The sequence below is a fragment of the Phodopus roborovskii genome, unplaced genomic scaffold, assembly GCF_943737965.1.
Source record: "Phodopus roborovskii unplaced genomic scaffold, PHOROB, whole genome shotgun sequence".
Taxonomy (NCBI): Eukaryota; Metazoa; Chordata; class Mammalia; order Rodentia; family Cricetidae; genus Phodopus; species Phodopus roborovskii.
Genome location: NW_026126433.1, coordinates 22,077,231 through 22,104,699, shown reverse-complemented (window position 1 = coordinate 22,104,699; position 27,469 = coordinate 22,077,231). Strand labels below are relative to the sequence as shown.

The window sequence follows — 27,469 nt, the reverse complement described above, 5'->3', positions numbered from 1 at the left end:
AACAAAATTCTCCTCCTTAGAGAAGCTATTATCTTGTAGCACTGGAAGGGGCTTTATAAATATTATGTAATTTTAATCACCATATTTGTATGGAATTACCTGCTAAAGAGAGATCAAAGTGTCTCCATGTCTTCAGACAATAGGAATAGGGCCCCATCAGGTAAATTGGCTAACAAAATTTGATATTTAAAATTTTCACTGGTGTGGAGGACTCCTAGAACAATGTGAAGGGTCTTTGTATGTTATTTGGATTCTTGATTGGGAAGGATAACTATTTTGGCACATTCTTGAGTATAAAAGTCTGAATGTATGAATTTAAAGGTTCTAATTCAGCGAGTCCAAGGGCTAGGGCACTAATACTTTGAAATCTGCACTGTGGGCTACAGGATTTGAAGATAGGGATTGTATTTAGTATTTTTTTCCTTCAGGGATGTTACAGCATTGAAAATATTTACATTTAAATCAATTTATGTTGAAACAATGAGGTATCTTATATTAATAAGTTGAAAGTTATAATTAAGTTCTTCCAGATTTTTACATAAGTAAATATAAGACTAGTTCATTCTTTGCTCTATAGAAATTATACCCTGGACACTCTGTTTTAGAAATTTGATTGGTATAATTGAGATGAAAATGAAGACTTATCTGTGGAATTATCACTTGGAGTTCTTTATGTGAGCTTTGGGTAGTCTTATATGCAGAAATCAAATTATATTTTCTTCTGGGTTAAACCAAGGGCACAAAGAAAGACATTTAATCTTAAAGAGATTCATAGAAAAACTAGTTGCCTATTATTCTATTTTTTAGTTACCACTAGAGCCAAAATCCACATCCAGCTAGACACAATGATATCATGGTAAGGACGTCCAACTCACTCTTGTGAATTCTAAGGAATATGTATTCATAAGGGTTGAATAACAAAGACCATTGACTCAGTGCCAATAAACTAGTCTAGGTGTTTGTGATTTGTTTTTGTATATTGGAGATTAAATCCCTCAGCCAAATACTTCCTGAGAAAAATGAAAAGTAGAGGTAGAGTGAAACTGAATGAGTTTCCTTCACTTTTGGAGAATAGAAACAGGGCATAGAAGGTAGCCATTCTCCTTGTGATCAGAAGAATGGCCAGCTCACAGCTGTATGCATGGATACATTCTGGAGATTTTAAACCTTTCACAACTAAGGAAGAGTTTTCTTTTGCAATAACAATAGGCAAACGTTGGGAGAGATATAAGGCAGGAGGTGAGCCTTTAGATCCTGCTAGTGGCAAGCCTTTGGGAAGAGTACTTGTTACAGTTCATATTGGTTCATTCAAAATTCAGCTAAATATAAATGAAGAAGTTGTAGTGAATGTAAATAGAATTTGGATACTTATATCTGTCTGTGCACAGAAGGAATAGCAGCTTCCAGTGACTACATCCAATCCCTTTCACTTGGCCTTAAAAAAAAAAAAATCATTCTGACTCAACTAATCTCTGATGTGAAGTTTTGCTTTCCTTGCTTACATTCTTTCTGTCTCATTCAGAAAGACTTAATGTTCCATGTAGCATGTGATACAGCTTTAGAGTTAAACTTTCTATAATTCAAAAACATGAAATCTATGTGAAGATAAATAATATACATTTTAGTAAGTCATTGATATGGAAGTAAGTTATCCTTAGTAATTTGTGTTGCTTTTTGTTTGGTTTCGTGTTGGGGATTAAACTCAGGGCCTCCTACATGCTATCAAAGTGTTCTACCACAGAGCTAAATCCTCAACTATTCTTAGTAATAAAACAAATAATTCCCTTATAAAACTCTCAGAAAGAATGAGCTATAATCTGGATATCTTCATAGCTGAGTATATGAGAGTCTCTAAAGAATGTTTTATTTTCAAATATTCTGATGTCCTTAAATATAAATAACTATAGCTATGTATGCATCTTCTAAAGCTTAGCGGAGTCTAAAGCATTGGGTCTTTGTTGATGAGTATGAATCATAATATAGACTTTTCGATAATTATCCAAGTAGATGGAGACTGTATCTTTCAGGTACTCTATGATATACATTTATAGTTATTTGGTGATTGTACTAACAAGAGTTGTGGTAAGATTTTTAAATACTTAAATGTACCCAGTGTGAGGGAACAATTACAAAGGCTTTGGCAGTAGCTTTATTGGTTTAAGTGTACTCTAAGCTACATAGTTACATCATAGTGAGGCCATAAAACAAAACAAAACAAATGTGGTGATATGTGTCTTTAATTCCAGTACTGGGGAAGCAGAGGCCAGTGGATCTCTCCAAGTTTGAGACCAATATAGTCTACATTGTGAGTTCCAAGACAGCAAAAGATACATAATAGAGAGACTCTGAAAAAAAGAAAAACAAGACAAACCAAAGAAATAAAAACAAATCAATGAAAAAAATAATAGAGTTTACTAGAAGATAGGGCATGTTTTAAATTCTGATTCTTTTTTATTAATTGATTGTAAGGAGTAGGGTTTTTCCTCGCGCTGCCAGTCTTGTCCTGCCGTTGCGCCAGCCCCAAATAACACACAGAGACTCTGTATGTGATATAATGTTATTGGCCCAGTACTAGTTTCTTATTGGCTAGCCCTGTCTTAAGTATTAACCCATTTCTGCTGATCTATGCATTTTCATGTGGTCTTCTCTTACTGGGGAGCCAGCCAGCATTCTGCTTTCTCCAGACTCTCCATCTTGACTCCTCCTCTCCTAGTCCCTCCTATCTTCCTTTCCTATTGGTCAACAGTGCTTTATTCATTAACCAGTATGAGAAACATATACAGAATGAAATCTCCCATCAATTGATTATATGGGTCTATTATTTACTTTACCAATTCTTTCTTAAAAAGAAGAAAAGAGTATTTGCAAGCTATTATGAATATTTAAGACAAGAGATAGGAACATTTAACCAGAATAGTGCCTAAAAGCAGGTTTCAGAGTTAGGCTCCCCTTCCTAACTAGATGATAAGTCATGATGGTATACATATAGATAAAAACATGTACTACTTTATGAATGTGTTTGACTGGGTTATGGAGTATCTGTCATTGTATTTTGTTCTGTCCAGACAGTAAGTTGTTGCATATTGCAGGTTGTGTATCAAGACTGAAAATGGTAATAATAAAAGTGTATTTTTCTGGAAGCTGATCAGAATTTATTAATGGAAACAGATTAAGTAAAGGATCTTTCTGTAGGAGCTCTACAATACTAAAAATTTTTGGTTTGTAGCAAGAAGACCAGGAACAGAATGTTTCTTATTTGGATTATACATTTCAGGCTCCTGAGGATTTGGGGTATCACTTGAAGTGGACACATATCTGGTGTCCAGCAGGCCTCATCAGTCAGAAAGGCCTTATTGTTCTCTAGGGTGTTTGACCTAAGTTCATAGCCTTAAGTTCTATCTTGGCAAAGTTTTGGATTTTAACTTGTTGGCCATTGCACAATTTTAAAAAGAGGCAAAAAAAAAAAAAAAAAAAAAAAAAAAAAAAAAAAAAACATTTGTTATGAGTTCCGTTCATCCACAGTAGTGGACAACACAATTTCTCCATGTAGATCAGCATCATGGAAAGTGAGATTATCCAGTTCCTGACTCCTGCCTGCTTTTACATTCAAAAAGGTCAGTTTATACATGACTCAAAAGTGTTGTCATCCTTGTCCAGTAAGTATGATAAGAACAATCATTCCTGGCAGACTAGTGGATAGTAGGTCTGGCCATGCTTCCCTGACAACTGTGAGAACTCTCCCCTCATAGATTCATTCTCCCCTAATTTGCTGCCTTCATAGAACAGATAATTTCTGATTGACATACCTATTTCTTAAATAAATTAATACCTTCAACCAGATGGAGAAGTTAGCCAAATATTACCACCATATCTTTATCTTGTGCTAGAGAGTGCCTCCTTTCTTTGGAGACTTCTATGGAATGTCCTTTATCTTTACTAATGATGTTTTGACTTATTTACAGGTACATGTCAACCTTGTACTCTCACCCTGATTTTCCAGAAAAAGGTCCAGAGGAGATTAATGAAGAGCTAATGAAAAATGTTAGCCACAACCCTCTCTTACTTCTCACACCACAGAAAGTTAAAAGATATGTTGAGTCTTTATGGAAGAAGAAAAGTTCTGGTCAACCTGTCACATTTACAGACATCTTTGGGATGCTAATAGGAGAAACACTAATTCAAAATGTAAGCCATGGTCAAATCATAATCCTTTTAACTGTAGTAGGCAATATACATTAATTTTATAATGTCTGACATTAGAGCAGATACAAGACGTTTTTTACAGTTTACTGTACTCCATTTATTTTTTGAGCATTGTGTGTGTTAAACACACATGCTCTGCCAGATGTTAGGATTCTTTACATCAAACTCACCAACTCATTAAAACTATTGTTAGTTTGACATGTATGAAGAAACTTTTATATTTTCCTTTTGGAAAATAATTTCACTGTCCACCCCTCTCATGAATGGTAATCTCTTTAGGTGAGATGGTGAATACAAGTACTATTAAAGATACAAAAAGGGGATATTTTCTCTCCTCAGCAGGTAGGAGCATGCACTACTCTTGCAGAGGACCTGAGTTCAATTCCCATCATCAATATCTGGCAACTTATAACTTCCTGTAATTCCAGGTTCAGGAGGATTCAGCACCTCTGGCCTCTATGAGTACCTGCACTCATATGTATATGTCCACACACAAAGAGATATACATATATGAGCACTTGCACTCATGCACATGTTCACACACACACACACACACACACACACACACGTATGTATGTATGTATGTATATTATAGCATATTTTAAAATAATAAATAAAGGTGGCAGAGTAATTATCATAGTCTTTGTTTGGTAAGAGTCAAAAAAGGAAATGGGACACAGGAAACAAATTTTTTGATGTGTCACTACTGGGTGACTGGGTGACATTTCATCTGCAGATAAAGCAGGGGAGACAGGACAGCCTATGCCAGGGACTCTAGCCAAGAATTAGCTTCCAGTACCAAGGCTTCCAAGTCTTCCTCCACTTTTCCCACAGAGCTTTATTTTTATTGTCTATTTGAGACCAGAGATTTTCAGAAATGATAGGACTTAATTTCATTATGAAAGTTCAAATAATTTGCTTGAACATATTATTTCAAATAGCTTTTATCTATTTCCATGTCTATGCATTTAAAGCCATTTCATTCTTTTTGTACATGTGGACAGAGAATGAACACGACCCTGAGTAGTTTGAAGGAAAAGGTCAGCACAGCCCGGTGCCCTTTGCCTCTCTTCACCTGTCTCCATGTCAAACCTGATGTGTCAGAGCTGATGTTTGCTGGTATGTTGTCCTACTAGTCAGATCATCCCTTGAAATGGAGATTTCTAATGATTTTCTTTATGTAAAAAATCATAAGCAGTTTGTTACTATTTATACTATGTTTTCTGTAACTTAAGACAGTTTGAAATGTAAAAAATAATAAGCTAGATGACTTTTCTGATTGGAAAGGGTCTTTGACAAGACCCCGTGGTGTCTATTCCTTTAAATCATTGAAATGGAGACTTAATAGTAAATGCAGTCAGTTGCTGAATGGTACATTTTCTGATGACTGCTGGTAGTAGGATACCTGTTTTTGTGTTTGTTTATTTGTTTTTTGTTTTGTTTTGGGTTTTTTTTGATTTGTTTTGTTTTTTGAGTTATGGTTTCTCTGTAGCTATGAAGACTGTCCTGGAACTTACTCTGTAGACCAGGCTGGCCTTGAACTCACAGAGATCCATCTGCCTCTGCCTCCTAAGTGCTGGGATTAAAGGTTTGCGCCACCACTGCCTGACTAAGGCCTGGTGTTTTAAAGCCATGATTATACTTGTGGCTGAAAGGCAAAATGCCTTATTTTTAATAATAATGTTCTGCTTGTTTCTTTTATGGTGTCAGTTCTTGGGTGCTGTGAAAGTGCATTTGTTCCAGAGGAATCCCAGTCACAGTCATATACAACACAGGGAGGTCATTGACTGTAGGGATAAACTACTCAGTAATTTCATTCACATTGAGCTCTTAAAAATGCACCATGGATTAGCAGATGTAAATCCATAATGCTTTTGTAATCTACTTCTCTTTTTACCTTGGTCAAATGCTCTCATGTAAGAATCCTTAATAGTTTATAGGAAGTGATTTGTTCACTAATGTACAAGTATTTATTAGTGTTATGGATTTATTGAGTTTATGGTTTCCAGGAATTGCTATTCATATTTATTATTTTAATCCACTTTCACTGGAACCTAGGGAGATAAGTATTTTTAACTTTGATCCACAGAAGAGCCAGTAAAATCTCAGGGACAAGGTGTGATTTGTGTGGTCAGCCTAAGGGTAGTCCACAGTAGAACTGAGAACTGACATTGGAAAGCCTTAGTTTTTTTAATAGCTTCATATTGGTTTATCTGGCTACTGACCGTGTTGGATGCAGTTTTATTGGCTCTCAGAGTTACTCCTCTCTCTTGCTACAACATATAGTTTTTATCTGTAAGAGCTTGTCATTTGTTTGGGAAATTTGCAGTAAGCATTAAAGAAATGGAGGAAGAATTCAGCTATTTGGGGGTGAATTACCATCAACTTCTTATAGCCTGTATTCATGTATCTCTTAATAAAGTTTTGACAAAGCATGTGATGAAATATAGAAACTACTTCAGTGGCAAACAACAATTAATTTTCTGTATGTTTTAAGAAACTAGAGTGTTCTATGAAAAATGGCATAAGAAAAATATCACTCTTCAAGATCTTAAAAATGAATAGGATTTTTTATATCTAGGTGCATTTAATTACCGGGCTGTCAAAAGTTGGAGGGAGATGTGCATTAGGCATAAACATTATGCCCAACAGCAACAAGGACCACAGCTTTGACCAAGGTGTGGTTCATACTGTAGACTTGAGACTTTATTATATATAGGAATTAAGTGCTGTGATGAAATTGTACCTCCTCTAGCCTTTTGGAAAAACTTGAAATTTTGGGCTCTTACTGGTACCTTAGCATGAGCATTCTAGTAAGAGATCAGGGTAGTTGGAGAAATCATCTTTTACCCCACAAGCATTGAGATAAGGTGAGAAGAGCATGAGAGTTTAATTTGCAAGCCTTAACTTTTATATTAAAATTTATCTGGCAGGTCATTTAATCTCTCGCTATTTTAAATATTATTATCCATTACCTTTACCATGTGGAGGAAGTTAAAAATGGAAATTCCTGATTTATACATAAAACTGACAGTTGTAGAAATAGAAGTATTTTATTATTGTCACAATTACTATAGCCTTTTTCACATTAGCAACTATTTTCTCTGAGCTTTTTGTTGACAACCATCCGCAAGGGAAAAGTAACTAAAATATGAATAAGTAGTTTTTCTGGAAGCTAATGGCCCAGGTTCCTCTTTGGTTGTAGATCTTGGGTCTGCATAGATCTGATCTGGAAATATGACTATGAGATGCCACACACCATTGACCTTCATTGTTAAGTCTCTGTGATAAGAAAGGTCAAGTTGTGTCTTCCATTAGCTATGGGAATTTGGTACCCAGATAAGCCATTCTGAGTTGCATAACATGACCAAGTAGCTTTACTCAAGTAATCATAGAAAGAAGAGTGAAAATGTGTCTTTATTGCTTGAAAACACCTTTTTTCAGAAGAGAAAGGCTAAGAAAATCAGTGAATTATTTTCTAGAATGCCAAAAACCCTAATCAACTAATAGAAGTTTTATCAACAATTCTGCTTCATAAATACCAGAGCATGTTTTTCTTTCAGACTCTTGGAACAGATTTAGACGATTTTTCCTTTGGAAGGTTTTCAACTAATGAACATTAGTGTTTAAACCATTAAATGTTCTGACTCCTCCACTCTGTTACATTGCTGAGAAGATTTAAAACATCATTTATGTTTTCCCAAAGGTGAATAACTTACATGTACTGAGTATGACTTATGATTATGGATTGGGCATTAATCAATTTTGAGAAAATACCTTAATATGCATCTCATGTTACTTGCCTTAAACTCCCAAGTTGTTGGGATTATAGATGTACATCTTCATGTGTGGTTTCATGCTATTACAACAGAAACCATAGTTCTGAAACTCATTGCCTTTCCTCTCCCGAACGTATAATCTCATTGAAGACACAAAACTAAAACCTGAACAAATTAATAATGTACATCTGAAATAGAATTGTTGGTTGAAGTATGTAGATATGATATAGGATAGCATTATATAGCTTTAGTATAGTCATACAAATACTTTACCTGGGTGATTGGAATAGGATTTAATTTGGACTTGAGGGTAAAAGGCATCTTTGAATAGGAACAGCATGGACATGTTTAAAAAAAGAGCTAACAGTCTGTTCTGAGAAGTCACTAACATTTCTTTGCTCCCTATTGAGGAGCCTGGGAGTTGCACACATGCTGGTGTAGACCCTGTCCATGAGAAAGAATACAGTATGGAGTTAGGAAAACTTGTATCTCCAGCTGTCTTAGTTTTATGATAATGGGAAACAGTTATTGCTTTGAGGCTAGGCAATGAAATTACTGGGCTAGTGGCATTTTTACAAAAGAGTCCTTTGGTGAGGGGCTGGAGAGATGGTTCAGCAGTTGAAGAACACTTGCTGCTCTTGAAGAAGACTTGGGTTGGGTTCCTAGTATCCATATGACAACTCACAAACATTTTTACTGTCTGTTACAAAGGATCTGTGTCTTCTTCTGAACTCTGTGGCCCTGGGCATACATGTGGCACACAGATATACATGTAGGCAGAACACACATAAACATAAAATAATAAATCTCTTAAAAGTGTTTTTAAAAGTCCCTTGGTAAGTTAATTCAGGTAGATGAGAAAGGAAAGATGTTAGAAGCAGGAACTTTTATTTCCAAGTTAATTTTGAATCAATGTGATGAGATCCTGAGACCAAGGAGATAGTCTTCAAGGAAGAGACAAGTAGAGATGCTCAATGCCAGTACATCTGGAGTCAGAGATTTCAGCAATCAGTGAATCAGCCAATCAATAGAACATCAATAGTACATTTATCTGGGCTGTGATAGTGTAGTTTCCCAGAGTAGCTAAGTTGTTAGAGATGGAGGAAGGTGATGAGGTTTTTTTCTTTTTCTTTTTCTTTTTTTCTTCAGACAGGGGTAGTGGGAGGTGATGATGGAGCATCCAAGTGTAGTGCTGAACAGGATGTGGGGAATGAGCAAGTGAGGATACAGGACAGAGGCTGAAACTGAAATGTGTGAGTCAACAGCTGGAGGGTTGGAGGTGAATAACAGGAGGAGGCCTTCAACAAGGACTGGAGGGTAGACCTGCATTTTAAAAATGTCTGTCATCACAGTGTATGAGCCAACAGCAGCAATTCCACAGGGATAATCAAAGTGAAATTCATGTTAGCTTCCCAGACAGTGTTAGAAATTAAAACACTTGCAAAGGAGGTTCTTGACTAGCTTCTGCTTCAGTGCAAGTCCTGCCTCACCAATGCCACACTCCTCAGTCTAAACCGGCCTCTCTCCAATGGAGCATCCTTAGATGTGCCATTCAGCCTGGACTTGAATGAGCCAACACTATCTCATCGCAATTAGGATTTTACAACTTCCTTTTTAAAAGGCTAATGTTCTTCTCCCTTGAGTAAACTGTACATCTGAAGCATGGTCTATTTTCTAAAATGATGACAGCACACTTCTTGGACATTCAAATGTTTTAGGCTTGGAAGTTAAAATTGTGCTCATAATTGATGTAGCTCATTATCCCTATGGAGTCTAATAGACAGCCTGGTATTTCTCCAATGGAAGGTGTCAGCATTCCCAGTTGACTGGGATAACTAATGTAGGAAGAGTGACCCTTGTCCCACATTGAGTTCAGTTCAAGTTTTACCACAAGATAGTCACAGAAAGTGTAGTGGATTGTGTTGTGGTTGTTGTACTGTGGTTGTTGAATAATATATTTGGGACATATCATTTCAGAAAAGTAAACTGAGAAAAATGGGAATGGCAGACTATTTGGAGTCGGGAAGGGAGTACATGATGTGGGTGCTTTATAAGGAATCTCTAACAATGTCCTCAAGCTAAATGTTAAGAGAAGCCATGCAATCGTAGAAAGGAACATCAAGTATAAGACCCTGTGGAAATGGCCTTGACTTCTGACTAATGCCTAGAGGGCTTTCGTGATTAAAGGCCTGCATGGTTAGGGGCTTGCATGGTTAGGATGGAATAATATGATGTGTAATAGAAAATTTGACTTGAGATTATTCAACGTGAGCAGATGGAGGGTAGCTGCCTTTCAATCACAGGGTAAGAATGCAGGAGGAGGCTTTCAACTGATCCTGGTGTTCTGTCCTTTCTGTTTCCCCAAGTTTATTTTGAGCCCAGTGGGTGAAAATGGGGGAGTTGGAATGCATAAGGAAAAAGAGAGGGTTGAGATATTTTAGGAAGTCACTGTGGAGATCCAGGGAGAGGGTGCAGCACCTTGGTGATGATGCCTGTGGTGACAATGATATGTCTGATAGACTCTACAGCACTAGACTTTTCTATTATTTCAAAGGAGGCAATCATAAAAGAGAGTTCATGTAATAAGCTAAAGGAATGGTAACTAGGAAAGCAAAAAGTCTGTCCCCAGACATCCTTTTTAGAGTTACTTAAATGTAGATCATGTTATGGACAGTGTACAAACATTACAGTGGCTGCTATTAAATGAACTATAACTTCCTTGATTTCTTTGTTTCCTGGGGCCTTAATCTTACAAACCATCTACCGATTTTATTTGTATTATTAAGATTAGGGACTGAAGACCTGAGAAGATAGGTGATGTAATCAGGTTATGTACACAGTTTGTGAGCCACAGCACAGGGTTTGCTCCCAGACAGTCTGTCTCCAGGGCTGCTCTTGTGCAGTGTACCTGGCTGTTTCCATCTGATCTCAGTGTATTGCTAAGAAATCAGAATAACGTCTTTTACATTATCGTTGGGACTTTAGAATAAATGATTTATAGAAAAAAGTTATGGCACAGACAATACTTCTTCCCCATTTTTTTGAGGGTTTGATTTATCCTAAAGAATTTAATTTCTTTTGTTTCCTTAATAGATTTTATGTCTGATAATTTTTCAGTTTTAAAATCTTAAAGTTAAGATAAACTGTGCAAAAGATGTCTGAGTTTTTAAACAGAAAAATGTATTAATTTTGTGCCAACAAGAAGGGATCTTTTTAGATTGTCTTTTTCATCTTTTCCCCCTCAACCATACATGGTGTCATATATGTGGTAATGTTTTTACTAGCTAGCCTAATCAGTGAGGTTAATCATGGTGCTGTCTGAGTTATTATTATCTATGTGTGTCCCTGTATCATTTTCCTATTAATAAAGGGTCTTATTTCTAAAATACTTTTAGATTGGGTTGAATTTAGTCCATATGAGATTGGCATGGCAAAATATGGTACCTTTATGGCTCCTGACCTATTTGGAAGCAAGTTTTTTATGGGAACAGTTGTGAAAAAATATGAAGAAAATCCCTTGCATTTCTTAATGGGTGAGTGATCAAATGTGTCTGTCTGTCTGTCTCTCATTTTAAGCATGAATGCATTTTAAGTTATTCTCTGTTTCTCCTTTCTTTCAGGTGTTTGGGGCAGTGCCTTTTCCATACTGTTCAACAGAGTCTTGGGAGTTTCTGGTTCACAAAATAAAGGTTCTACAATGGAGGAGGAATTAGGTATTGTAAAAAGCTTGCATTTATATAAAGCTAGCCACACTGAAAATCAACTGCATTGATAAACATCACATACATATGAGGAGAACATTAAATCTTTATAAGGATTTTAATTCTCAGTTTATCAGTAGCTTTGTTGAAACTATAGATGTGTTTCTTCTCAATTATTTAAGCACTATTATGACATTGCAGTTTTGAAATTTACAAAGACCACTCATTGTTCCTAAGAAATGTTTTTACCAGAAAATCTCCTGTTCTTTTCCCCATTGTATTTCCAAACACTGTTTTTGTTAGTGAGTACTCCTTTTGAGGACAATAAAGGTTTCCTTTTAAAGATATTAACATATCAACACAGATTTTCTTAGGGATGAATTCATCCCTGTCACTTATCTCCATAGTGATAATTTACTAGAGTTTTGCTAGCTTATCCTATGACACTAATTCACAGCTTTTTTTTTTTTAAGAAGATAATTTAAGTTGTGTCTTGTAAGCTAACACTTATGGCTTTCATAAGTCTCATTCATCCTATAATAATTTAAAAACCAATTTGATAAATCTTTAAAAAGTAGACTATTGAGGATTAATTGTTTATAGTCATCAATAGACTAGTACTGTAGGAATATGTTTTCCTGAGTGAGTAAATTTGATTTTTTCTTTTTAAAAAAAGGAGTAGAGCATGCATTCATGATTTGCCCCAAGTCTTGTGATCTGCATCCAAAAGCACTATGTTTCGATGGACTGTGGGAAGAAGCCATAGAATGCTGAATTAGAATTTTGGGGTCAAGGATGTAGTTCTGTTGGTAGAGTGTGCTTGTTAGCCTGTGAAGTCCTGGATTTGATCCCTAGGAACATAAACCTGACATGGTGACACAAGTTTGTAATCCTAGTACACAGGAAATGGTGACAGAAGGATGAGAAGTTGAAAATTATCCCTAGCTACATCCCATGGTTACGGAACTCCTTGGTACACATGAAAACCTGCCTCAGAAACAAACAAACAAATAAAAATAATGAATGAATACATTGGGGGCCAGATTGGGACTACTAATCACAGGTCTGCTGGGAAACACAGAATAAAAACAATGGTTTTTTTTTTAATCTTCCATTCATTTTAAAAATATGTTCATATGATTTCCTTCCAATATGTGGCCTTTGATGATCATGGACAATAGCAATTGACATAATGAAGTTTTATACACATAACAGAATGCAATTGTAACATGACCAGCAATGTCACACATGTCATTCTGAGTACTGTTTCTCCTGAGAGGCTTGATTTTACTTGTTGATAAGTTATATATAGTGTATAAAGATTCATTAATCTTCTCTTTAGAAGTGTCATTTGTTCATTTGGATAATTTTAAAGAAAGTATTGGAAAAGTAATTTCATTATGTCATTAGAACCAACTATTTTAAATGGACATTAAAAACAAAAAGGCCGATTGTTACTTGTGGTACTTGCTGTCATTCCAAGCATCACTCGTGTAAGGAACAGGCAAAGCAGGTACCATCTGGAGCCCAAGGTGGTCTTCAATGCTGACTCACAAGCTCTTCATGGTTAAACTAAGTCAAAGTGTATAAAGATGAAGGGTCGGGAGGTAGCTCAGTGGTAGAGTGCTTGTCCCTGGGTTTGATCCCCCAACATTGTAACAACAGCAACAAATAGAGGTTACCCAGGCAGTGTGGAAGGTCATAAGATTGAACCTAATCTGTGCTTCGTAGAAAGATCTGGATTAGCCGGAGCTGAAGTATAGGATCAGGAGATAATCATTCTTGGTTTATTCTAATCGTAGCATCCGGGTGGGTGCCCTGCTGTCAACCTTGGTTGTATGGAAGCCACTCAGTCTTTTCTGAGTCACTCGGTCCTTTCTGAATTATGTGAAGATTTTTAAAAAGAGAAAGAAAAGCAGAGAGGAAGCCCACGCTGGGTGGCCTGCTTCCTGTGTTCCTTCTCCTCTGAATAATCCTGATAACTCAGGTTAATTATTTTTTTTTCCTAAGGCAGGAAGAGAATAGGGCTGAAATCACACATCAGAAGGTGGGCGAGACAGTGGCTACAGGCCAAAGGAAAAGGAAGACGCTTACAGCACAGTGTGCTGAGAAATCTCTACGGAGAAGTCCCCTTGAGGCCAACAGTCTGGCTGCTGGCTGTTCTGTATCAGACTGAGGGCAGTAGATATTGTGTATGTGGGCTCCACTGGTCAGCAGGAGGCATATTGCCTCAGATTATGTAAGGGTTTCCAGAAATGAAAGGAAGAGGTGACTGAGGTGACTTAAGACTTCTGGGGACTGCTTCTTCCTTTGGTTGAGTGAGGATTCCCTATAAAAGGGCCCCACACCACAGGTGTTTTTTGTTTGTTGTTTCTGTTCTTTTACTCTTTTACCTCAACAAAGACTTTAAGGTAAACTCGACCCCAGGTTAGTAACTTTAAATGAAATCATTTGCTTTCTCAAAGAGGTTTATATGTGCCAATTTCACTTCTAAAAAGAGCTGTGTGAAGATACAAAATAAGAGTTGAGATTCAACCACTCATGCCCTGAAAACATCCTTATAAATAAGTCAATGTGGTTTTCTTAAATTAACATATCAAGTATAGCCAAAGTAGAACAAAACAAAACAACAATGACAGATAAAAGGAAGTACTTAATTAAGGAAAATAAAAAAGAACATACACACAGTGACAAAGCTACCAAAGTATGACATGTGGAATGGATATTGTCTTGCTGTCCCTATCTAATGTGCAACAGAATTATTGCTCTCACAGTTATAATATGAGAAGAACATCCCATTAGCATTGGGTACTTTATTTTGTTGAATTTTGTATTTATAACTAATGCCAGTAAAAATAAAGTTTAAACTCTCTGGAATTTACTAACCTTTCTATTATATAACCATGCACACACCTATTCTTTATGTGAGTATAATAAGCATATGGAGAGAAATATGGGGAAGCCACGTGCCACACTTCTGCCTTTCAAAACATACAGCTTCTCAAATGGGAAGCTTCCAAATTCGGAACTAGTGCCTTGACATTGAATAAAGAAAGATCATCTTTTCTATTTGCTGCCAAAGGAGAAGAAGAAAATCACTCTGGGTATAGTTCATATGAATCAGCAGGAACTCTTGAATTTTTTCCTCAAATGATCACAAGAATAATGGCCAGGATCCACAAATTAGGCACATTTTTTCCCAGGGGAAATGATGGCTAATGATGGCAGTAGATTTCACTGCTGTCTTCATATTAAAGCATGCTGGTCTTAGTGTGCTTTGAAGGGAACACACAATTCTTGACATACTGAAAATCAGCAGATGATTTTCAGTGTTGGAAAAAAAATCAGAGGTTAATTAAAGTGAGTGCAGTTTCTTCAAGTTCTGGGGACCATATTGTAGATTACTTGCAGATTTGGGTTTTGTTCGTTATTCGCCTTCATAAATACTATTTAAAGATGTAATCACATGAAAACCCTTAAAACTAGGAATGGATAAACTTAACACCAATTAATTTTTGTTTGCTGGGATATTTTGGTGCCCAGGGATCAGTTATTAAGAAATGGTGAATCCAATGAGTCTCCATTTACAGCATTGATGTGAAGTTCCACATAGACCAGTAGTCCTCATTCTGTAGTTTTGCTCAGATTATTTCTTGATAATTAAAAAGAAAAAAGAAAAAAGAAAGAAAGAAAGAAAGGAGACCTAGTTTCAACACATAGCCCTGGTTGGCTTGGAACTCACTTTGTCAACCAGGGTGATCTTAAACTTATAGAAATCTGCCTGCCTCGGCCTCCTGAGTGCTGGAACAAAGAGGTTTGCACCACCACTCCCTTATTGTACTAGTAAATTTAGTTGTGAATTTTGATCCCTGAGATGCCTTAATGCTTTTGTCTTCTTCCCACAGAAAATATTACAGCGAAGCACATTGTGAGTAATGACAGCTCTGATAGTGATGATGAGGCCCAAGCACCCAAAGGTAAAAGAGAGTAAGCTTCTGTGTGGATTGTGAACAGGGTGGGTCGGAGGAGCATTGTCCAACCCATCTATACCTCTCTAAGTGCTGATAAGGTTCTAAGTCCTGAAGTGTCAGGATGGAGACTGTCCAGTGAGAGATAGGACTATTGCATAGAACGTAAGAAACAGTAGAATCACATATTTTCCTTTCTTTTAAAGCCTCAAACATATTTGCAGTACAACAAATGAACCTGTCTGAGATGGTGGCAACACTGAATTCTGTTCTAGCCAGATCAGTGAGCTCTAACTCTTAGTGTGGGAAAGTGGGACTGAGGAATTCATTTAATGAGCTTTAAAATGAGTGAAAATGTTGTCATTTAAATTATCATTAAGCCATCTGAAGGGGCTGACTGTCAGCATGTTCCTTAGCCTTCTATTGTTGTTAGTAACTTGCCTATATAGAAGAATGCAGTGGTAAAGTGTGTTAAAATTAGCAAGACTTGTTGCACAGTTAACCTACCAGTATCAGGGGTTCCTTTTGCACTGGGACAAGGCAGCTAGATCTCAGTTTGATGTGGGTCACAGTAGTTAGTGGCACATATGGGATGAGGATGAAGGTGAGGACCATAGATACTTGTTGCAGCATGGTATTTGTTATGGTAGGAAAACAAACAGAGATTGTATATGTTGACAGCAATTTTCCAACAAAGCAGTTCATAAAAATGTACTTAATAGTTCAAAAAATAAACAAACAAGAACAAAACAAACAAAAAACAGCTAAGAATTTAGAACCGGAAGTCTTTTCTCCTTTGGCTATGACTGTCTGGACTTCAGAAAGCAGAACACTGCTGTGACTTCTTCCAGGTGTGGGATGCATGTTGTGTGTGTGTGGGGGGGGGTGCTCATGTTTTCTATCCTTTCCAGTTATCACTGCAAAGAGAGAGTCCTTTTTCGCAGCCAGCCTACTGTTACTTCTTCATAGGATGCGTTCATATAAGACGGAGAGCAGTTGCCTCACCACAGGGTGTAGCTGTGTACGGCCATGGCATGGGCAGGAGTGTGCTGTGGCTGGTGGACAATAAAACCCTCTCCTTTCGTGGCATCCAAGCTTTTAGGAGAGCTGAACCCAGCTTGATTTCAGCACTGGTTTGCTCATTGTCCAGCAGCCCTGATTATTAGTTTGAGTCTTGGAAAGACCCCACCCTGCAAAAATTAATTAATTAATTAATTAAGTAAATAAATAAAAATAAGTCTTAATTCTGAAGTCTTCATTTAAAAATTTAAAATTTTACGTTTTATTAGCTGTTCAAAGACTTGCATTTAATTTTTTTTTCTTATAAAGGGAAACGTTTAATTGTGTGATGGTTCGCTTACAGATTACAGGTATATAGTCCATTGAGTTTGTTTTTAATGAAAGAAGCCTATGTCTAGCACTTGGAGAACTGGTTAGTGAGGACTGTGAGGTAGACATAGCTGTTTGTTACTTATTGAGTAAATTGCTATAGATGATCAGAAAATTTCATCACTGGTCAGCACTAGCTGTTTTTTGAGGCTGAGATGTTTAAGAACTTCGAATTTGCTGTTTTTTGTTTTACTTTCATTTTAACTTAGGGGTTGACATTGTAAATACTGTTTTTTATTAGTTCTCACTGTGCTTTTAAAATAAAGTCGTGGTAAAATCTCGTGCCCCATTCTCTTGCACACAATGTCCCCCACTCTAACTTGTTCTATCTGAGTAGTGCCTGTTACAGCTGATGGCTTACATCACCATGTCATGGTCTCTGTTTACATGATACTTCACTGGTTGATCACCCTCTAGAGGGGGTGGTTGTGGGAAGTATTTGGCATTGTAGTGTCACATGGGGCAGTTTCACAGCTCTCGAAATCTTCTCTCTATCTAACCATCCCTCTCTCGATAGATGAAAACTAATTACCATGCTCTCTCTTAGTTTTGTCTTTCCTTGGATGCTGTATAGTTGGAAGCATGCCATCTGCATCCTTTCCCTTTCTTCCTTCCTTCTTTCCTTCCTTCCTTCCTTCCTTCCTTCCTTCCTTTCTGTTTTGTGAGACAGGGTTTCTCTGTGACCTTTTCATTCATTTCTTTCCCTCTATATATGTCCTTAAGTTATCTCCATGTCTGTTTATGGCTTTATGCTTTGCATGTATTTGTTAGAAATTATAGAAGCTGAATATAGATACTCACCTCTCAGCACACAAAGGGGACTAGAGAGTCAGCTCATCAGTTAAAAGCACTGGACTCCTGTGGCAGCTAGCAGCCATGGATAACTCCAGTTCTAAAGGATCTGATGCCCTCTTTTGACCTTCTCAAGCAATACAGATACATGCGCACAGACATTTGTGCAGGCCAAACACGGTAAGAATGAAAGAAAAATAAAACCAAGCACTTCAACACAGACAGTTTTATATAACTGTGCATGTTTAGTCACAGAGTTTCTAGCCACTTGGAACAGACAAGGTTTGAATCGGGGCTCTTTTCGTTTTTATGTGAGTGGGTCAACCTTATGCTGCAAGGTTGGTCACTGTAAGGCTGTCTGTTCTGAGCTAGAATATAAGGTCAGGCACTTTTCTGAGAATTTCACACTGATGTCCACATCACATTACTCCTTGAACAATCTTAGGAGGTTTCCTAATGAGGAAATGAAGGATGGAAGGGATTCATAGCCAGCACAGTGGAGAGAGGATGGAAACACAGGTGATGAGCGTTTTCCAGGAGTTAACATGGGCATAGGTTTCAGAGGGGAAAGTCATTGGTGATTACTTCTTAGGACAACTGGTGCCTTTTAAAACACTTTATATAGTTTGTTTAAATTACAGGGCTTTAAATCTCAAGAGTTTATAAGCAAGGATGAAATAACAGGTCATACGATCATTGCATGAGTGTGTTTATTTATTGGCAGTCATTTGGTGGGTCTTTCTGCTGTCCCTTCTAACTTTCTGTAATCCTTGGATGTTTATGAAGCAGGATATGGACACTTAGGAAAAATTGGAAAACATACATGGTAGTATTAGGTAATACAGGCTCTCCTTCTCCCGTGTGTGTGTGTGTGTGTGTGTGTGTGTGTGTGTGTGTGTGTGTGTGTGTATTGGGTGGAGGAAAGCTAGGGAGAGGGAGAAAGGACAAAATTAAAGAGTGTTATATGCCTCTAAATAGACCAAGAGGCATCAGTGAAGAATGTAGACTGACATTATATGTAGGTGAAAGGTAACTATGAACACTTGAAAACAGAAGTGTCAGGGCACTTGTTTTATGCAAATAATTGTGTCAAAGCCCCAGAATAACATCAACACCCTACATTTTGTCCCGTGTGTACATATTTTCTGTGATATATTCCTTTTCCTCAGGCACTGAGAACGAAGATGCTGAAAGAGAGTACCAAAGCGACAGTCAAGCAAGTTGGGTCCATCGCATGCTGATGGCCTTGGTGAGTGACTCAGCACTATTCAACACCCGAGAAGGGCGAGCAGGGAAGGTCCACAACTTCATGCTGGGCTTGAATCTCAACACCTCCTATCCACTGTCTCCTCTGAGAGACCTCAGTCCCCAGGATTCCTTCGATGATGACGAACTCGATGCAGCTGTAGCAGGTATGTACCAAAGCTTAAGCTGTGGACGCTGATCAAGGATATTTTTTATTCTTTGTTAGGGAGAAGCATTTTAATTCCCGTTAACCATTATTTGGATTCAATTTTAGAAACATTGACTTGTGAGGGACATCCATTTATTTTTTTGTTTTGTTATTTTTGTTTTATTTTTGAAGAAAATACAATGACTAAGAAATTGCCTAATCATGTTATTGTAGAAAATATTCTTTGAAATCCCAGGAGCCTTTTTTTTTTTTTTTAAATTGGTCAGGGTTCTCTTACAGACAACAGGAAATCTCTTCCGTGTAAAGTAGGGAAGGAGATGCTTACAGAATTGTTCCAAGGATTAGTGAAGCAAGCCCAGGGCTTCCAGGAGTGACTCCAAAATCACCAGAACCATCCCCCAAACGCCTCCACAATCGTGCCTGGCAGTAGTAAGAGAAGAAACACAGCTATGTCTCATTTCCTCCTTCCTTTCCCGTGGGTGGGCCCTTTGGAAAAGGCCAGGACTCCACAGATGGAGCTTTGAGGGAGAGGGAAAGTGCACTAGGTTTGGCGCCCTCTTGTGGTGAGTGAGGGGAGCCAGATTGGAATGGACCGGTGTGCAATGACCATAAGGTCAGGGAAACTCACTTGTTTTCAGGAAGATTAGGAAACTTTGTGAAGTTGCCTGGTAAGAATCTAGTCACTTTCAGTTGTCATTAACCAAATTCCCCCAAATTCTTCAGATCCCTGTGACTTATAGATTAAGTGTTACATTTGCCTTGGTGACCAACAATCAGTAATATATCCTTTTGTGTGGTGATCTTAATTTTTTTCTCAGTCACACTATCATGTTTCCTTCGTTGTCCAAATACAATTTCTTATTCATCCCTATCTTAAATGGTTGCCAAGATGCTGTAAAACTTTAGATGTTAGAAACAACACAGCCTCCCAAGACTTTCCTACTGCTCTTTGTTCATCATACCTACAAAGTGTTTTTGAAATTGTGATAGGGTTCAGATTTTGTTATTTTTCTGTTTGTTTGACTTGAAGGGGAACAAACCTTGAGTTTTGTATTATGTGTATAACCTTAAACTCTAGGCTATGAGTTACTTTTAATTTTGCACTTATAATTCCAGTTATTATAATTATATAATTCTACTTATTCTAATCATATTAGCTGTGATTAAGGTCTACTTGTGATAAAGTAAATTCACCTGAGCATTCGTGGTGCATTCTTCCTTTCATTTCATTTTCATTGTCATTTTGCCAGCGCAGTTTCTCAGGTTTGAGTAGCATACGTGTTCTAACCAGCTCACTTCACACTTTAAGAACTTCCTGGCCGTTTTGTAGTATTTAATATGAATTTGGTTGGTGATGTTAAGACTGCAAGACAAAACAAAGACTCTCAGTTGAAATTTTCATATTAAACAATTCATTTATGTGTACACAAATAACACAAAACATTTGAGGCATTGAGACTATGTAATGATTTGTTTGCTTAAGTGAAAAGATTAAAATTGGTCATCCTGTATTTTTATTAGCCAAATTTTGTGACTGCAGGAACTATACCTTTTTATTGCTCACCCTGTCTGAACACTTGTTCAGAATCTTTACCTGGTTTCTTTCCTTTATTCCTTTCTGCATTAACACAGAGTTTAGACGCACTCAGAATGATGCCTGGCCCTCAAGATTTACTTGGCAACATGTTAAATATACCTTTTGCCTTCAAAAGGATTAAAAACATTGTTAAATATAACCATTGCCTTCATAAAGGCTAAAAACAATGGCCTTTCCTACAAGACCTGATTTCTGGAAGGACTGTTATATTTTGGTTAAAATAACACTAATAGGAAAGAGAAAATCACCCATCCTGCTTCTGAGGTTAATGAGGGTATAGCTGTATAGTGGCCAGGCTGTGAGGTTTGGAGAAAAATCACTGTGTGTATCACCTTGTTATATTCCTTTTCTCAAAAAAAAAAAAAAAAAAAAAAAAAAAAAACTTAGTCTCCACAAAATAATACAAATAGCATAATAAACTATATTTCAATCATCCTAAAATATACATCATATGCACAAACTGCTTATCTTTGAGATTTTTTTTAGAGATCTTTATTATTTATTTGTGTGTGTGTGTGTGTGTGTGTGTGTGTGTGTGTGCGTCTATGTATGTGTCCAAGGAGGTGAGAAAGGTGTCAGCTTCCTGGAGCTGGGGCTGATGTGGGTGCTGGGAATGAAACTTAGGTCCTTTGCAAGAACAGTTTGTGCTCTTAACCACTGAGCATTTTCTCTAGTTCTGTTTTTAAGATGTTCTTGATGTGTTCTAACCTAAAGTTTTTCTATATTAATGATGTTTGCAAAAAGGCTTATTCTTAAATTTCAGTAAATTTCACATTAAGTTTTATTTTTTATGTTCATGTACTTAATGGAAATACATAGAAGAAAATACCTATCAGTTCAGTAATAAATTAATGCAAATTTATTGTTTGGATATAAACATTGTTAAACATAATTGCATATTAGACTGAATTAAGTGAGTTTATTAGTGTCATTCTCATTGAGGACTTTACAAAGATCAAGTCTATCTCCTTCCAGTCATTTACAATCTCTAGAAAAATCATGTTTGACGTGAAAGCTAAAAGGTTTATCACAAACTGTGATCAATTTTTTTTTCACAAGATTTTATTAAAATACCTATTTATGGGCAGATGAGGTGCCCATAAAGTCTAAAGGCACTTACTGTCTGTCTTCTGTGACAATCTAAATTAAATCCCCAAAACCCACATGATAGAACCAACACTCTCAAGGTTGTCCTTGACCTTCATATGTGGGTCATGGCAATATGCATGACTTCCTCGCCCTCACACAAAGAAGTAAAATAACTGTAATAAACAGTAAAACAAAACAAAAAAACTCTTATGTATTGTACAACTGAAATGCCACAATTAAGATAATCATTATGACTATATCCCTTTTAATTGCACACCTCCTCCATGCAGAAAAAGAAAAGCTAAAGGCTTTTGTCCAATCCACACCTCAGTGTTGGGCGAGCTTATATTTTATTCTATGGCAACGTACAAAATACTTCACTTTTTCTCATTTTCAACTAAGAAATTATTTTAAGACACTCAGATTTTAGTGTGTATGAGCAGAGTTGCCATAGAATAAAAGCTGAAGTCACAGGCACAAAATACTTCACTTTTTCTCATTTTCAACTAAGAAATTATTTTAAGACACTCAGATTTTAGTGTGTATGAGCAGACTGTGACTTCAGCTTTCAGACATTTGAAAAAAGATAAATCATAAAGTAATAAAAATCCCCGCAATAGGTTACTGTAAAATAGTTAAATGTATGCAGAAACAAATTTTGGTCATTGGTCACATGACTTATTTCCTGTTTACTTTGTGTTTATAGTGTTTACTGTGACACACTATCTGGAATGGGAAGTTGACATGAGTCAATTCAGGCCAGAGTTCAGAAGACAGACATCCAAATATTTGTCTGTTGTAAATTGAATCTATGTGATAGATTCATAGGTTCATCACATACAGTTCTTAACCTGTGGGTCACAGACCCTTTGGAGATTGAACGACACTCTCACCGGGGTTGCATGGAGATATTATGCACATCAGATATTTACACTGAAATTCATAACAATAGCAAAATTACAGTTATGAAGTAGCAATGAAAATAATTTTATGGTTGGTGGTCACCACAACATGAGGAATTATATTAAAGGGTCACACATTAAGAAGGCTGAGAACCACTGGTTTAAGGAATCATTACAGATTTCTAACACAGTTGTGTTTGTGTGCTTGCCAGAGAACCAGATTAACTCACTCACAAGCTTGGGGAGTTTGTATGCTTTCAGTCATGGGAGGATGTTTGCCCATTGTAGCATGAAACAAACTATCTACATATTAGTAGTTGTCACATAACAAATTGGTCCTAAAATTGCAGATATACTTTCAAAATTATGTTTTCCAAATCTGACACCTCTCTCTTATAACATAACTGGGATAGCCTACAGAGTTTAAGGGTTACTCTGAGGGCTCAAATATATCATTTCAAAGCAGTTTGACATCTGAAACCCAGCCAGGTCTTTTTTTTAGTTGGATATTTTGAACAATTAGTTGGCATATTCCATATTTTGCTATAAAGTACAAATGGATGGTAGCTATTGGAAAGCCTTATTTTGGGGATTAAGTGGCTCTTCACACAAGTGGTAGTTACTGCCAGGCATGGTAGGGACAACAGGAACATGCTGTCTATTTGGCAGTTACTGTAGATATTGAATCCTGACTTTCTTAAGTATGTTTGATCATGGAAGTCTTAACTTGTGTATGGAACAACTATTGATATTTCATAAACTTAAGTGTATACCAGCACAATAAAGATTCACTTAATGTCAGTTTAACTGGAGCCAGGATAGTGGTACTCAGCCTATGCCAGTTGGGAACTCATTCACATCATAAACATCTACTCAAAGCAATCTGGGGCTTAAGAAAGGAAAGGGAACAATAGCTAGTCCTGACTTGTTTTAATGAATCTCTTGACTAAAGTTAAAAAAGAAAACCCTGGGTTTACAAAGGCAAAGAAAACTCCTGATGAATTCTTGTGCTTTACTGGATTAGAAAATACTGCTGCATTTAAACAAATGCTATTATTAAAGTTTTTTAATGTTGTTGCCCTGATCATGGAACACATAAATGCTCACTCCTCACCATGCTGTCCTCTGTTACTTCTGCCATAGCCATCCTCGATGCACTGGCTTGTCAGTACATTTACATACTTTGCAGTTGACTCATCGTATCTCTGATAGTTTACTTGGCTTGTTCAGTATTCAGAATTGTGCTTGAATGGGGACGCCTAACACAAACTTATGGAGTGTGTGGTTTGGACTTTATCTTGGGCCTTCATCCCATGGTATGAAGGGTACGCATCCCAGAGAGAAGCAGATGGATCTGATCACACTCTGCCTCTTCCCAGTTGTTTCATTTTATAGATGACTTGTAGTTTGCTTCACCCTCCATTTCTAAACATCCTTTCTTTCACCTCTCTGCTACAAATGTTAAACAAGGAGATGTCTGAAGAAATGTTTTCAAATCAGTAAAGACACTGTGACAGGAGATGGTAGTATTAAAGACACCGGAGCTAATGTCAATACTAGTGACTGAGTTAAGTTCTTCCTTTGGCATCTTACTTGATAATTGCTTTTGTTTTGATATCACAGATGAATAAACTAACACTTAAAGCTATTACTTTACCTACATTTGTCAGAGTTAAATCCATAACTGAATCTAACAAAGCTGGGGCGGTGGGGCTAGCTACATAGAATTCTGTCTCCCAAATTTGCCATAACCATTTATGTTTCTAAACTAATGTCAGATGACCATTGAAGTCACTGTCTTGCCTTTCCTTTTTAAAGATCCAGATGAATTTGAACGGATATATGAACCACTAGATGTCAAAAGTAAAAAGATCCACGTTGTAGACAGTGGACTCACCTTTAACCTGCCGTATCCCCTGATTCTACGACCTCAGAGAGGTGTGGATCTCATCATCTCCTTTGACTTTTCTGCAAGGCCAAGTGACACAAGCCCTCCTTTCAAGGTAAGGAGACTTCAGTAAGGAGGATAGGAACATGTTCAAGGAAGGGTGCAGCCCACAGTCAGCTGGGTCCCCCCATATCCATTAAGAATCAAAGACAATGCTCATATGCCAGTCTGACCTGGACAGTCACTCACTTAATAACTGCCTTCTTGGGTAACTCTAGACTATGTCAGACAGTTCTTGCTGACTGTGGCAAGCACTAAGTTTCTAGAATGAACAGTGGATATAATAATAAATCTTAAGTATCTGTAAAGCCTCACATGTTCAAAACCTGTTACTATTTTATTTCTTTTGAGGATATGGTAGTATTCAGACAAGAAAACAAGAGTTGGTGAGATCATTTCAAATTATGTCCATCATCAAGATCAATATGGAAAAGTGTTGGTGCTCCCTGGAGTCAATGAACAGGGAAATAAATGAATGAGATGAAAACACGCAGAAACAGCAGTGAACACATTGGAAAGACAGAGTATTCTGATTGAGACAGGCAGATGTGAAGCTTGTTAAGAGGGCTCCAGGGAAGTTTTTAAGATTGGGAGGTAGGAAATGGAGGCTGGTGGAGGATTTCCAGAAGACACATGAAATCATGAAATCGGAATCTCGGGATGATTAACCTGAATTGGTGGGTGGAAGGCAAAAGATTAAAACTATGACTTACTGTAACCCCAGCATAGGATAATAAAATCATGCACTGTGTAGCCACGGGTCGAACCTGGTCACCCATGAGGAACAAAGAGGAGGTAGGTTCCTGTGATGACTCCAAGGAGGTGATTCTGATGTTGGAAGACACTGCATTAATCATATAACCAATGGGAGTGCAAATGTCAAAGCCATAATTTTATATGAGTCAGAGCTTTACTACTGGGTAAGAGGATAGTACCAAGGAGTTTTAGGAGAACATTTAATACAAATGAAAGGCACTGTATTTTGCAAGAGTTCTAAAATGTTTCATTGTTTATTATTAAGAAGTATATATAATTTGATGATACATGAACAATTGGAATATATACCAACCACTTCTACACAAAACCTGGTGTTTTTTGTTTGTTTTTGTTGTTTATTTTCTGATTTCTCTTTGAAGGAGACACACACACACAGAGACAGAGATACACACACACAGAGAGGGGGGTGCATTACGTGTGTGGTGCATTCACATGAATGTGCAATGTACACATCCCTTATTTGAAGGACAGAGCAGAATGTGAGATATCCTACTACACCTTATTCCTCTGAAACAGAGCCTCCAACTGCACCAGAAGCTCACCGTTTTTGCTAAACTGGATGACCAGTCCTGCCTCTCTGCATTCCCCAATGCTGGGGTCATAAGCATTTGTAGCCATGACTGGATTTTTACATAGGTGCTGAAGAATGAAATCAGGTCCATATGCTTGCGAACCAAGTGCTTTTAATTAGGGAGCCATCGCCCCAGCACCCAATTTCTATTTTTTCTTTAAATTTGAAACAAGGTTATTTTACATGTTAATCCCAGTTCCCTCACACCCCATCCTCCCCTATCACCCCCACCAAACCCCAGCCCATCCCCTTTCTGCTCCCCAGGGAGGATAAGGCCTTCCATGGAGAGTCTTCAAAGTCCGTCATATCATTTGGAGCACAGCCTAGGCCCTCCCCCATGTGTCTAGGCTCAGAGAGTATCACTCTATGTGGGATGGGCTCCCAAAGTCAATTGGTATACTACTGATAAATACTGATCCATTACTAGAGACCCCATAGACTGCCTAGACCTCCTAACTAATACCCACATTCAGGGGGTCTGGGTCAGTCTTATGCTGGTTTCTAAGCTATCAGACTGGGGTGCATAAGCTCTCCCTTGTTCAGGTCAGCTGATTCTGTGGGTTTCCCCACCCTGGTCTTGACCCCTTTGCTCATCACCACTCCATATCTGTAACTGGATTCCAGGAGTTCAGCTCAGTGTTTAGCTTTGGGTATCTGCTTCTGTTTTCATCAGCTACTAGATGAAGGCTGTAGGATGGTATATAAGGTAGTCAAAAATCTCATTATCATGGGAGGGCATTAAAGGTAGCCTCTCTACTATTGCTTAGATTATTACTTGGGTTCATGCTTTTAGATCTCTGGGCATTTCCCTAGTGCCAGATTTTCTCTTTAAAGCTATAATGGTCCCCTCTATTATGGTATCTCTTTTCTTGTTCTCCTTTATTCTTTCCCCTACCCAATCTTCTTGTTCACTCATGCACACCTCTCTCCCCTTCTCCTCCCCTCTCCCCTTCTCTTTCTGCTAACTCCCTCTCCCCTACCTCCATGCTCCCAATTTGCTTGGGAGATCTTGTCCCTCTCCCCTTTTCCAGGGGACCATGTATATCTCTCTTAGGGCCCTCCTAGCTTTTCTGGCAGTGTGAATTGTAGGCTGGTAATCCACTTACCAACAGCCAAAAGAAAAATGGGGGAAAAATTCATGTACCCAATTTCTATTTTTAAAACAGTGTGTGTGTGTGTGTGTGTGTGTGTGTGTGTGTGTGTGTGAGTATGAGTGTGTTGGGGCTGTGCTTATGTATAGAAGTCAGAGGACAACCTTGTTAATTGGTTTTCTCCTTCCTTCATGTGGGTCTATATGTTCTAATTCAGGTCATTAGACCTTTATCTACTGGGCCATCTC

The 27,469-nt window shown here is 37.6% G+C and overlaps 1 protein-coding gene across 2 annotated transcripts in view; it reads left to right on the top strand.

Moving 5' to 3' along the window:
• Pla2g4a (phospholipase A2 group IVA) overlaps positions 1 to 27,469 on the top strand; it is a 141,787-nt gene that overhangs the window by 96,584 nt on the left and 17,734 nt on the right. For both annotated transcript variants that reach the window (XM_051185940.1, XM_051185941.1), the window contains 7 exons: positions 3,963 to 4,185; positions 5,208 to 5,322; positions 11,378 to 11,515; positions 11,603 to 11,695; positions 15,589 to 15,660; positions 19,002 to 19,244; positions 24,653 to 24,837. In XM_051185940.1, the coding sequence (XP_051041897.1) occupies positions 3,963 to 4,185; positions 5,208 to 5,322; positions 11,378 to 11,515; positions 11,603 to 11,695; positions 15,589 to 15,660; positions 19,002 to 19,244; positions 24,653 to 24,837 (1,069 nt within the window). The remainder of the gene's footprint in view (positions 1 to 3,962; positions 4,186 to 5,207; positions 5,323 to 11,377; positions 11,516 to 11,602; positions 11,696 to 15,588; positions 15,661 to 19,001; positions 19,245 to 24,652; positions 24,838 to 27,469) is intronic.